This window comes from Bubalus kerabau, chromosome 5 (assembly GCF_029407905.1).
Source record: "Bubalus kerabau isolate K-KA32 ecotype Philippines breed swamp buffalo chromosome 5, PCC_UOA_SB_1v2, whole genome shotgun sequence".
NCBI lineage: Eukaryota > Metazoa > Chordata > Mammalia > Artiodactyla > Bovidae > Bubalus > Bubalus kerabau.
This window is the reverse complement of record NC_073628.1, coordinates 6,770,044-6,782,258: the sequence shown is the minus strand read 5'-3', so window position 1 is coordinate 6,782,258 and position 12,215 is coordinate 6,770,044. Positions and strand designations below refer to the sequence as shown.

The 12,215-nt window shown below is 60.7% G+C and overlaps 1 protein-coding gene and 1 long non-coding RNA gene across 5 annotated transcripts; one reads left to right on the top strand and one right to left on the bottom strand.

Annotated features, from left to right (window-relative positions):
* Positions 1-1,880: 1,880 nt before the first annotated feature.
* On the top strand, positions 1,881-11,741 carry KLC2 (kinesin light chain 2). Of its 4 annotated transcripts, none has more exons than XM_055580764.1 (16): positions 1,881-1,991; positions 2,824-3,112; positions 5,589-5,819; positions 5,969-6,038; positions 6,680-6,902; positions 7,541-7,628; positions 7,715-7,816; positions 7,904-8,077; positions 8,182-8,281; positions 8,934-8,983; positions 9,087-9,154; positions 9,573-9,681; positions 9,782-9,940; positions 10,017-10,141; positions 10,362-10,425; positions 10,738-11,741. In XM_055580764.1, the coding sequence occupies exons 2-16, from the start codon at positions 2,885-2,887 to the stop codon at positions 10,819-10,821; spliced, it is 1,875 nt and encodes a 624-aa protein (XP_055436739.1). In that variant the 5' UTR covers positions 1,881-1,991; positions 2,824-2,884; the 3' UTR covers positions 10,822-11,741. The 4 variants fall into 4 exon arrangements, with proteins under 4 accessions (XP_055436739.1, XP_055436738.1, XP_055436740.1 ...); XM_055580763.1 differs by lacking the exon at positions 1,881-1,991 and adding an exon at positions 2,003-2,155; XM_055580765.1 differs by lacking the exon at positions 1,881-1,991 and adding an exon at positions 2,003-2,155 and having other exon boundaries at positions 10,362-10,419; positions 10,738-11,712.
* On the bottom strand, positions 5,937-10,828 carry LOC129652301 (uncharacterized). Its single transcript, XR_008714522.1, has 3 exons — positions 10,483-10,828; positions 9,905-10,070; positions 5,937-6,549 (listed from the first exon to the last, which is right to left on the bottom strand). It is a non-coding gene; the product is annotated as an uncharacterized LOC129652301 (long non-coding RNA).
* Positions 11,742-12,215: the final 474 nt, after the last annotated feature.

Below are 12,215 nucleotides of genomic sequence, written 5' to 3'. Positions count from 1 at the left end.
GCGCGATCTAGGGTTTTAATTGACAAGCTCACTCTGAGAAGACATGGTCCAGCGACTGTCGAAGTCAGCCTGACTTTCAGCTTCATGGGGGACAGGTGGTGTGCTCCTTGGGAGTGGACTGGCCCTCTGCTCTCTGCACATCTCCCTCCCGGTCTGGATCCCCGCGCCCTGGACTGAGCCCGATATTCTGAGCAGTGTCTGGATGGACATGCTAAGCCACACCCAGAAAAAGAGAAATCCGGAGGAGGGAGGGGGGAGGAGTGGGTGAAGGGTCCTGGATTGTCTGGCCAGGCACGGGGAACATTGGGTGGGGCACCATCACTCTACCATCTTTTGGGCAAAAGGGAGCAGCCGTCCTTCCTTTGGACAGAGCTTTAGTTTGGTGTGGGCAGCAGTGTCCACAGTGGGACACTGTCGAAGGAGGGGGCTGTCGAAGGAAAACCTTGCTGACCTTTAGAGCTCACCGCAGACTGTACTCAACTTGCTGCCACTGAACATACTTGAGCTGGGGGGCGTCAGAACATCTGTCAGAGATGATGCTCACAGGGTCCATCCATTAGGACACTGAACCTGGTAGAGTCTGAGCACCCCCCACTCAAGAGGAACGCCCCAGATCCCTGGGTACCAGTGCCAGGCCTTGCTGGGCAGGTACTGTCTCTCAGAGGGGTCTCTTCTAGAGATGTCGACCTAAAAGCAGTGGAGGTAAGGCCAGGGTGGCCAGCAACCCAGGGCAGCAGAGTGCCAGGCCTAAACCTGGGCCAACAGGCGCACCCTTCTTAAAAACCAACATTCACTGAGTGCTGCCATGTGGTGGCCAGGAGTTTCTCTGGGAATGAACAAGACATGCAGATCTTGGCCTGATGGGTGCATGAGATGGGCTGGAGGGCTGCTCTACATAAGGGTGCGGGGAATCAGGGGAGGGCTCTCTGAGATGACGTCTCACCTGAGCCCTGAATGACATCACCTTGTCCTGGTTGTCCAGCCCACAGCATTCGTGGTGGTGCTCACCCACAGGGTCAAGAGTGTTTCTGCCGATGCCCGGCTGCCCCTTGTCATCTTTTTCTCTTTTACGGCCGGAAGCCTCTGTTCCTGCCTCCCAAGAAGTGGCCCTAAGATGCCGGGAACCACCTCATGGGACAAGGACAGCTCCAAAGGAATTGGGTGGGGCATAACCACCGATTTGGAGAAGGCAATGGCACCCCACTCCAGTACTCTTGCCTGGAAAATCCCATGGATGGCAGAGCCTGGTAGGCTGCAGTCCATGGGGTCGCTAAGAGTAGGACACGACTGAGTGACTTCACTTTCGCTTTTCCCTTTCACGCATTGGAGAAGGAAATGGCAACCCACTCCAGTGTTCTTGCCTAGAGAATCCCAGGGACGGGGGAGCCTGGTGGGCTTCCGTCTATGGGGTAGCACAGAGTCGGACACGACTGAAGCGACTTAGCAGCTAACCACCGATTAGAGACAAATGAGTGTAGGATTATTATCTGTGACACTGGGATAATAGCAGTGCCCGCTTTATTCGGTCTTTGTAAGCGTTAAATGCACTTAAGGCATCCAAGCGCGCAGCACGCAGTAAGCACTCAGAAAGTGGCACTTCACCTCATTCAAAGCCAATAAATGTCAAATGTCCCGATCTGGACTCTGAGGAGGCCGGGCCTTCTCCCTGGGCCTCAGTTTCTCCCGCCGTCCTCTCTGGCCGCAGAACAAGGTAAGTTCAGGTACACATCCTCCCCAGCCAGCCACACTCCCGCAGCCTCGGGGCGGGTTACAACGGACGACTCGGAGGCCGCAAGTGCTTAGGAGGCGGTGGCGGCGGGGAACCCACCCTCCGGGCTAGCCCACGCCCCACGCCTCGGTGACCACGCCCCGTCCCCGACGGCCACGCCCCGTGCCCCCTCCCCCTGGCCTGGAGTGGGCCCCGCAGGCGTGCTCCTTTAAGGCAGCCTGCCGGCCGAAAGGAGTGTTTCGCCCCCTCCGACGCCGCCAAGGTACCGGCTTCACCTTTAAGGCAGCGCAGGGACTGCTGGGAAGGCCGGCGGGATGGAGGCGGCGGGACCCGCTCACGGCGGCTGGTCCGGGTGAAGCGGCACCGGAGCAGGAGCCGGAGCCGGAGCCGAGCCGTAGCGGGAGGCGGGCCCAGCGGGAGACTGAGGTCCGCGCGGGCCGATCGGGCTGCGGGAAGGGAGCTCGGGGTCGGCCTTAGGGGAGGGGTCGTCTGGGGTGCGGCTCGAGAGAGGACCAGGCCGGCCCGCGGGCAGGGGGCGCGGCCCTGGATGACCGGGGTCGGAAGGTTTCAGGGGAGGGGTCCGCAAGATGTCATGCTGGCCTACGGGGAGGCGTCGTCGTGGGCGCGGCCTGGGGGGGAGGGGACGAGGAACCCCGCGATCTCAGCTCCTTAGCGGGAGCGTCTCCCCAGGGTCGGCCTGCCCAGGAGGAGGGCTCTGTGGCTCGGCCTGCCTGTTGGGGAAGGGGCGCTGCCCGAGGAAGCTGGGACCGGATCTCTCAGAGGGGCTGGTGTCTCCGCACGGAAGTAAACCCCTCACGATCCCACTAGGATCGTGCCCTGGCGCCTTCTAAGGGAGGCTCCGGGGAAGCCCCGAGACCGGGTTGCCTAAGCCGGCCTTGAGCCAATGGTCTGGGCCGAATCCGGGTCCAGCCTCGCGGGTCGCACCGCATTGCGTCTCCCGGGCCGAGACGAGCAGAGCGCGCCCCCTGTAGGCCGAGCGCGAGCACGGTGCGGGCTGCTGCCTGGGGGACCGGGCACCCGGGGACCCTGGCGTCCGGGGGGCCCTAGGTGTTTACCTAATCCGGGGCGGACAGCGGCGTGGCCCCAGGCTGGGCACCCCCTGCCCGCCCTCTCGCCTTCACAGGAGGCACGGCCATGGCCACGATGGTGCTTCCTCGGGAGGAGAAGCTGAGCCAGGATGAGATCGTGCTGGGCACCAAGGCCGTCATCCAAGGGCTAGAGACCCTGCGCGGGGAGCATCGTGCCCTTCTCGCTCCCCTGGTCGCTCATGAAGCTAGTGAGGCAGAGCCGGGCTCACAGGAGCGCTGTGTCCTCCTGCGCCGTTCCCTGGAGGCCATCGAGCTGGGGCTGGGGGAGGCCCAGGTAGGCTGGTCCGGGGTGCTGAGGAGGGAGGTCATGGGAGGGATGGAACTTTCCAGAGGAATCCTGGCAGTGTAGTAACAGAATCAGCATGGAAGGAAGAATCAGTGCCTTGGAGCCTTATGGTAGGATGCGGTAGATATCTGTTGAAAAAACGGATGGGTTTTGGAAACCCTAGATGCACGTGGGCCCGGGAGGGATGATCCTCTGACTTCTCTGCTACCTAGCAGAGACTGCGTGGCCTAGGGAAACAAAAAGGAAGTCCTTAAGGATCCCTCCCCTCATTTATTCTTTTATTCATTTGTTAACAGGTAAGTTATCAAGTGTCTACTGTGTGCCAGGAAATGTGTTAGGTGCCAGGGATAAGGTCCAACAAGACAGACAAGATCCCTGCCGAGTCTAGTAAGAGAAGAGTCAGAAACACATATATTTATTAACGTTACAGTGAGTTCTCAAAAAAAAGGTATGGCAGGAGGTCTTATCTATTGGTCAAGCTACACTTCTGAAGGAATGACATTTAAATCAAGACCTGAGTGATGGAATGAAAAAGGAGGAGAATGAGAGGTTGTGTGTGCAAAGGTCCTGTGGTAGAAAAGATCTCGTGGTGGTGGGAGAACTGAGAGAAGACCTGTCTGACTGGAGCTTCATGAGGAAAGAGAGAGGGGCAGAAGAGGTCTATGGAGAAGGCAGGGGCCTTATTAGTCTGGATTTTATTCTTAGGAAGTCAGGTAGCCTTTGGAGGGTTTAAGCAGTCACAAGACACAGCCTGGCTTAGGCTTTAAAAACTCTCTGGCTGAGGTGTGGAGAATGAATGAGGATGGGTCAGGGTAGAAGGAGGTAGCAGGTGTTAGGAAGCCACTACTGGAATTCAAATGAGAAATGGCGACTTGGAGTAAAGGGGTGGCCATGAAGGTATTAAGAAGGGGGTGAGTTCTAGACGTTCTGGAGGTAGGTCCAGCAGGGCCTGGGGATGGACTAAAGGAGAGGGAGAAGGGCAACTCCCAGGTTTGTGGTTTGAGCAAATTAAGAGGAGGAGGGGGACTTCCCTGGTGTTCCAGTGGTTAAGACTCTGCACTCCCAGTGCAGGGGGCGTGGGTTCAATCTCTGGTTGTGGAACTAAGGTCCCACATGCTGTGTGCAGCAGCCAAAAGATAAAAAATATAAGTTTTTTTTAAAAAGGAGAAGAGACCATGGATGGATCAGAAGTTCTGTTTGGGTCCTCTTAAGGAGCTGGGGCTGCCAGGATGACATGCAGATGGAGAGCCAGGAGGCACTGGGGTGCACAAGGAGTTAGACTCTTGGGAAGAGTCTTGGCCCACTCAGATCCTGGCTGAGACACTGTGTGGCTCCGTGAGTCCTGGGCAGGTGGTATCATCTTGGTTTCCTTGTTTTTAAAAGAAGGATCACACCATCTGCTGTATATACTTCCAGGCTGTTTAGGGAATTTTTTTAAACACCTAGTGGTTGTGAAAACACCTGTCACTTGGGTGTTTGCTCGTCACCTAGAAAGCACATGGTCTTCGACTTCCAGCCCTCTGGAAGGGCAATGTGTTGGTCATTCACTCCTTGGCCAGTTGACTGCCAGGTACAGAGATGAACGTACCGGGGCACCCTCCCAGGGCAGGTACAGGTGGGCGACAGAATGGTGCGGGGTGTGGGTGAGGTACCCTGCTTTCCTGGGGCTGAGAGCATAAGAGGGAAGAGGCTTCACTGCAGAAATGACCCTGACCATGAAAGATGGAGAAAGGATAGCGCCTAGCAAGGCCTCAAGGCAGGAAGAGCCTGGAAGCTCAGGAAAGGAGTCAGGGAGTTGGGGGAGAGGGGTGGGAGCTGAGGCCCCTGGATCCCCTCCCCCGCCCCTCTGGTTCCCCAGGAAACCAGGGGTTTAGGACACATACTCCTTCCCTCCCTGGGAGCTGCAGGTGGCCCCTGGGCAGAAGTCAGGATGGGGTCTCTTGGTATCCTTTCAGCCATCTCTCAGGAATCTTTGGAAAAGGGCTAGCCCTGGGTCAGGCGCAGTGGTTTAGTGGCTCTGGCTACGTAGGGCTTGAGTACAACTCCTCAGAGAGACAGGAAGAGAGCGGCCAGCTTGAAGAATGGGCAGCACCCCAGTCAGCGCTCTTCATGATCAGAACGACCCAGCAAGGAACTGGACATCGATGCAGAGGGCTAGCTGGAGGCCCCAGGAAAGGGGATGATGGGTTCTTTCAGAGTCTAGCAGAGCCAGCCTGGAAGCCCAGGTGTCCCTACTGCAAAAGGAAGGAGCTGGGGATCCCCAAGCCTCCTGGGTTCAGATCTAAGGCTGTGTGTGGTCTGTTTGGGGCCCTGGGGCAAAACTCCCTCAATGAGAGAACTTGGTACCCTCGGCTGGCAGCTCCTCCAGGCCTGGCTCTTCTCTGGGCCCCAGGAGGCCCAGGCTGGACGGGGTGTGGGGGCGGGTGGACAGGGCTCTGACCTCCATCCGGGATGTCTGCCACAGGTGATCTTGGCACTCTCGAGCCACCTGGGAGCTGTGGAGTCGGAGAAGCAGAAGCTGCGGGCCCAGGTGCGGCGCTTGGTGCAGGAGAACCAGTGGCTGCGCGAGGAGCTGGCGGGGACACAGCAGAAGCTGCAGCGCAGCGAGCAGGCCGTGGCCCAGCTCGAGGAGGAGAAGCAGCACTTGCTGTTCATGAGCCAGATCCGCAAGTTGGATGAGGACACCCCACCCCACGTGAGCCCTGGCATGGCCACTGCAAGGCCATTGTGGGGGGGCGGGGCTGGGAGCAGGGGAGGTGCCAGGGAGCAGGCGTGGTTCCCACCCAGCCCGCTGACCCCTGGGCTGCCCACCTTCCCTGACGCTCATCCTATCTCCCTCCCCAGGAGGACAAGGGGGACGTCCCCAAAGACTCTCTGGATGACCTGTTCCCCAGCGAGGAGGAGCAGAACCCAGGTGCGGCTGGCTCTGGGGGTGGGAAAGGAAGGCTGGGTGAACCAGTCCCTGGGACCCAGAGGTCACAGGAAACAAGGTCTGAATGACCGCCAGGTGCTTCCCTGCCTCGTTTCTGATCATAACATCCCAGCATGAGCACTTAAAAGGCTGGCTTTACCTGTTGCTTCTCTCATCCCCTCAAGTTCCATGAGAAGCAGGCATCACAATTCAGAGCCCTGGAGCCGCCCGGCCCGGGTATGAACCCTGACTTGCACTCTTTGCTCTGTGACCGCTGGTAGAGTTTCTTTTCTTCTCTGAGCCTCCCCCAAGGGTTAAAGGAGGACGCACGCGCAGCGCTGAACCCCAGGCTGGAGCCCCAGGCCAGTGCTGGCCTTGCCAATCAGAGCCTCCCTTCTGCAGATGAGGAGCGGACACTCCACTCGGGGGCTAGGCGGCTTTCTCTGGGCCACATAGCTTGAAGTACTGGAGCTGGGCCTCCACCCTCTCTTTCTGTGGCGTGACTAGACCCACTCTATAGATGGGGAAAGTGAGAGAGAGTGACAGTTAGTGACTTGCCCGGGGCCACGCGTGAGATCAGTCAAAGCTACCCCCCAGCTCAGGGGGTAGTTAGTACATCTGACCTCCCCACCTTGGCTTTGCAGCCCCCAGCCCTGGAGGAGGCGATGTGGCCGCCCAGCACGGGGGCTATGAAATTCCGGCCCGGCTGCGCACCCTGCACAACCTGGTGATCCAGTACGCCTCCCAGGGCCGTTATGAGGTGGCCGTGCCCCTCTGCAAGCAGGCCCTGGAGGACCTGGAGAAGACGTCGGGCCACGACCACCCGGACGTGGCCACCATGCTGAACATCCTGGCGCTGGTCTACCGGTGAGGCCCCCACCGACCACGGTCACCTGTGGGAGCGCTCTTCCTGGGGATGACAAAGCCCCGGTGCCTGCAGTGGGCCAGGACTCGGGCTCCACCAGGCAGCTAGCTGGGTGACAGACAGAAGGATCTTGTCCCCAGAGAGGGCTGAGCCCACAGCAGGGCCTGAGCTACACAGGTGAACGTGCCTCAGTCTAGTGTGGGAAACAGGCTTGGACATAACGGGGGCGGACACACGAGCACGCCAGGGGCACAGCCTCTCCAACACCGAAGCTTGAGGAGGGTCTCTGGTGAAAGTTGAGTTTGCCCAGAACGTGAGGGGATTGGAGAAGGTTTTGTTGGCAGAAAGAGCAGCAGGAGCAGAGGCCCTGGGGAACAGACCATAAGGAACACTGGGCACGAGGCAGTGAGGGCGGGACGTGGGGGGAGTCTGGCTCATACCCCAGCACTGTGTGTGCTTCTGCGCAGAGCCCCCCAAGCCAGAGGGCAGGGACTGACCATGTTTCCCAATGCCCTGGGTCATACCCGCATCGTGCTCACTCATCAGAACAGGCAGAAGGAGTGACCCCAGGGATCTGGGACCACTAGGAGGAGGGCCTTGGGCTGGAGGATACCATTCATCAGCTCGCACCTGTCCCTAGGGACCAGAACAAGTACAAAGAGGCTGCCCACCTGCTCAATGATGCCCTGGCCATCCGCGAGAAGACTCTGGGCAAGGACCACCCAGCTGTGAGTGAGGCTTCCTCCCCGGCCCCCTGAAGCTCCCAGGTCCCAGCAGGGCCCAGGTCACAGAGCCTCCGTTCTCCCCCCTCTAGGTGGCTGCAACACTGAATAATCTGGCGGTCCTGTATGGCAAGCGGGGCAAGTACAAGGAGGCTGAGCCTCTGTGCAAGCGGGCGCTGGAGATCCGGGAGAAGGTGGGAGCAGGCAGGGCAGGGCCGGCCAGGTGGGCTGGGGGCCCCTAGGCTGGCCCCGAGCCCAGCCACTGGCTCCTCTGGTCCCAGGTCCTGGGCAAGTTTCATCCAGACGTGGCCAAGCAGCTGAGCAACCTGGCCCTGCTGTGCCAGAACCAGGGCAAAGCCGAGGAGGTGGAATACTACTACCGGCGGGCGCTGGAGATCTATGCCACACGCCTTGGGCCTGACGACCCCAATGTGGCCAAGACCAAGAACAACCTGGTGTCCTGGGCCGGAGGGGCGGGAGGAGGGGGCCGGAGGGGTGGGAGGAGGGGAAAAGACTCAGTTCCTTCCATCCTGCTCACCTCTGGGCCCTGCCCCTCCAGGCCTCCTGCTACCTGAAGCAGGGCAAGTACCAGGATGCAGAGGCCCTGTACAAGGAGATCCTCACCCGCGCTCACGAGAAGGAGTTCGGCTCTGTCAGCGGTGAGCAGGGCTGCCGGGGGCTCACCCAGTGCAGGCCGGCTCAGCCACCTGCATCCATGGCAAACACCTCGGCCAGGCAGGCCTTGCACCAGGGGTCTGACTGGTCCGCAGCCATGTGTGTGCACACGTGAGCACACCGCCCCCCCTCGCACGGCCTCCAGGGGGCTGGATCCATGCGATGCCCTCCCTGTGCACTGCACACACCTGTGCCCTCAGCTTTGAGCCTCTCCTCCTTGCTCTACTGGGCAACACATGCTCAGTGGGAGGGCCTGGCCCAAATGTCTCCCTCTCTGGGAAGCCACCTTCCTGGCCCTTGATGGTCAATCACTTCCTGCTCTCGGACCCCTCAGCCCGGCCCATTGCTCGGGCCTAGCACCATCTCGGGCCAGGGTCCTGAAGTCGGCAAGGGTCTGCTCACCGAGACCCCCAGGCATAAGCTCCTCAAGCACAGGCCTGGGCCAGACTCTTCTACTCCAGGAGAGGGTCATTCATGTTTGGGGTCTGTTTCTTGTCCATTCATTCATCCAACAAAGGCCAACCCTGGTCCTTCTCGAGTGCCCCTGACCCCCCCACCCAAAACCCCAGTCCTGTGTCCAGTCCACCCAGGAGAGGCCTACATGAGAGGCTGTGACAGCCCCCTCTCCCCCCGCAGGGGACAACAAGCCCATCTGGATGCACGCAGAGGAGCGGGAGGAGAGCAAGGTAGCCCCATGGGGCAGGGCCGGGGCGGGTATCTGTGGAGAGAGGGCGAGGCGGGCAGCATGCCGGGGGCCCTTCTCCCACCTCCCGCGTATCTCTCCCCCAGGATAAGCGCCGGGACAGCACCCCCTACGGGGAATATGGCAGCTGGTACAAGGCCTGTAAAGTAGACAGGTGAGGAGCGCAGAGAGGCGGGAGTGGGGCGGCATCGTGGGTGCGCGCTGAGGCCAGGCTCCACATGCCATACTGCTCAGCCTCGGAACACACACTTCCTCTCTGTCAGCTCGTCTTTCGAGGCCCAGGTCACAGCCCACCTGTCCCAGAAAGGCTCTGTCCTCCAGGGAAAACCTGATGATCTCACTCCCGGGGTTCCCAGTTTTCAGTCCTGGGGGGCGACATCCCACTTAGGGCCCTGAGGGGATCCCCCAAGATAGAGGTGAACCTAGGTGGACCTCAACCAGGGCCCCGCCCGCCAGAGGGGCTCCATTTTGGTTGGCCAGAGGCTCCTCGGGGCCAGCGGGGGCTGGGTGTCAGGGTGGGCCCTGATTCCTGGGTGCACGGAGTCAGAGACCGCCCTGCTCCCCGTCCGCAGCCCCACGGTCAACACCACCCTGCGCAGCTTGGGGGCCCTGTACCGGCGCCAGGGCAAGCTGGAAGCCGCACACACGCTGGAGGACTGTGCCAGCCGCAGCCGCAAGCAGGTAGGGCGACAGGCACGAGGGGTGTGGGCAGGGGCCCGTGGCCCGATGTGTGATCGGATCGGGGCCCCTTGCTCGCCTGATACACCCTGCACCCACTCAGGGCCTGGACCCCGCAAGCCAGACCAAGGTGGTGGAGCTCCTGAAGGACGGTGGCAGCGGGCGCGGAGACCGCCGTGGCAGCCGAGATGGGCCCGGGGGTGTGGGGGCTCGGTCTGAGGCTGACCTCGAGGAGGCGGGGCCTGCCGCCGAGTGGAGCGGGGTGAGTCCAGCGGCTGGCTGGCCCAGGGGGCTGTATATCCCGTGAGGCAGAGACGAACCCATCCGCCTCCCCGCAGGATGGCAGCGGCTCCTTGCGGCGCAGCGGCTCCTTCGGGAAGCTTCGGGATGCCCTGAGGCGCAGCAGTGAGATGCTGGTGAAGAAGCTGCAGGGGGGTGGCCCCCAGGAGCCCCCAAACCCCAGGTGAGCCCCCCCACCCCGATGAATCTCTCAAGAACCCACCCAACAACCTACCAACCCCAGCTGAACTCTGGACCCAGGGTGAACTCTGTCTCACTCAAGCCCCATCCCGTCCCCCCATCAGCCTGCCTTCCACAAGCCTACCTCCCCAACCCCAACCTGACCCTTCCCCGTCCTCCCTGAGTTCCTCCGTGGGCAAATCCTGACTGGCCTTTCCCCTCAGGATGAAGCGGGCCAGTTCCCTCAACTTCCTCAACAAGAGTGTGGAAGAGCCAGTCCAGGTACGGGTAGGTAGTGGTCAGCACCCGGCAGCTGAGGCCCCAGCCTCGGGCCTGCATGAGTACCTGCCAAGCTGCTCAAGCCTGTCTGTTCATCCGGCAACACTTCCGGTCTTGTCTTCATCCCAGGCCTGGCTGGACCCGGGGGAAACGTGAGGGAAAGCTGGGTGCTGCCTATGAGCGGCCAGCGGCAAACACAGTGACTGTGGAGGTGGGTGGGAGTGTCAGGGCACCAGGGCCTCTGGCTGTCAGGCCCCCTGTGGCCAGGGAAGCACAGACTGGCAGTAGCAAAGGCTGAGCCCCCTGCCCCTCTGCCCACAGCCTGGAGGCACAGGCCTCTCTGACAGCCGCACCCTCAGCTCCAGCTCCATGGACCTCTCCCGACGAAACTCCCTCGTGGGCTAATCCTGAAGGGGCAGCCGTTCGCCAGAGCCTCCACCGGCACTGTCCCCACCCCAGCCCTGCGCATGGGCCTGCTGCTTGCCCTCCTGTCTCTTCCAAGGACCCCTATCTTTTCTGTTCAATCTCAGGGTAACCTTCTCCCTTTATCATCTTAGCCTGAGCCCTGGAGGCTGGGCCCGCCCGCTCCAGCTCTCCCCCTTATTTATTCCTTCCAGCAGGGCCCCTCTTCCCTAGGTTCAGGGCCAGCAGAGGGGTTGGGCAGGGTCTCCAAGGTAGAGAGACTCAGTGGCCCGCTCTCCGCAGACCCGCGATCCAAGAACACTAAGCACCTGCGGTCCCTTCAGCACCCAGCCCTCCCCCGGCCGTTGCTTCTGTATATAGAGAAATAAGTTATTGGCCGCACCCCTCCCCTCCGTCCTTGGTACTATCCAGCCTCCCCTCACCCCACCCTTCTCTAGTGGTACCGCCCAGGCCTTAATCACCCCCATTCCGCGCGGTGGTATCTCCCTGGCTCCACATCTCAGGGGCGGCGCCTCCCCAAAGGGTTCCCTGGGCCTACTCGCGTTCCTCCCGGCCTCCAAGGGGTGCGCCCGGACCCGCCATCGCCCCGTGTCCAGAACAGAAAGCCTGGCCCACAGCCGTCCGCTCCCCGCCGGGCCCTGCCCTGCAGCCGGGTCTTATGCACTGCCCCGCCCGCCCCGCCCAGGCTCGGCCTGACCCCGCCCCGGGCACCGCCCACAGAGCCATCCTACCACGCCTCCTCCCGCGTCTGCAGCTTCTAGCGAGGGGCAGTGATGGCCCCCCTTGGCAGGAGGGGCTGCCCCAGTTGGGAAGTGAGGCGGTCGCTCTCTATTTTCAAATGTTGCTGTAGAAATAAAGACGGTTTGACTCTGAGCCAGGCTTGTTTTGGGCGGAGGCCGAGATCTCCTAGTGTCTCTACGTCTCTAGGTTGGGAGTGGGGTCAGGAGAGGCTGCGAGTAAGAGAGAGAGTGTGTGTGTGTGTGTGTGTGTTTCACATCTGGTTCCGCGCAGCTGGAGCCCAGTAGGCTTCTCCTATCCCGGAATTGTTTGGGGGCCCCACAGATTCAGGAGTTTTTTCTAACAGCCTTCATTTCTGAGATTTTATAGATCATGGATTTTGATTGAGTTTTATCCCTGACCAAGCTATTTGACCTTGGCCGAATTACTGAGACTCGATTTTTTTCACCTATAAAATGTGGGTGATACCTTCTTCCTGGGGTTGTGGCTGGGAGTTAGGAGTGCCTAACCAAAAACCCTTGATAAGTGAACTTTTACTAATATTCCCGGAAGCGGGGAGTGTAAGGATGAATGCCTCTGTCAGACGTGAAACGCCAATCCCAGCACTAAATTGAGCATCCCAGTGCCGGGACGCGGTG

Bases quoted from the DNA above. Each gene is read 5' to 3' on its own strand.
- KLC2 (XM_055580764.1), top strand. From the start codon at position 2,885: ATGGCCACGATGGTGCTTCCTCGGGAGGAGAAGCTGAGCCAGGATGAG. The intron at 10,142-10,361 runs GTGAGCCCCCCC...CTTTCCCCTCAG, and splicing joins CAGGAGCCCCCAAACCCCAG to GATGAAGCGGGCCAGTTCCC. The intron at 10,426-10,737 runs GTAGGTAGTGGT...CTCTGCCCACAG, and splicing joins AAGAGCCAGTCCAGGTACGG to CCTGGAGGCACAGGCCTCTC.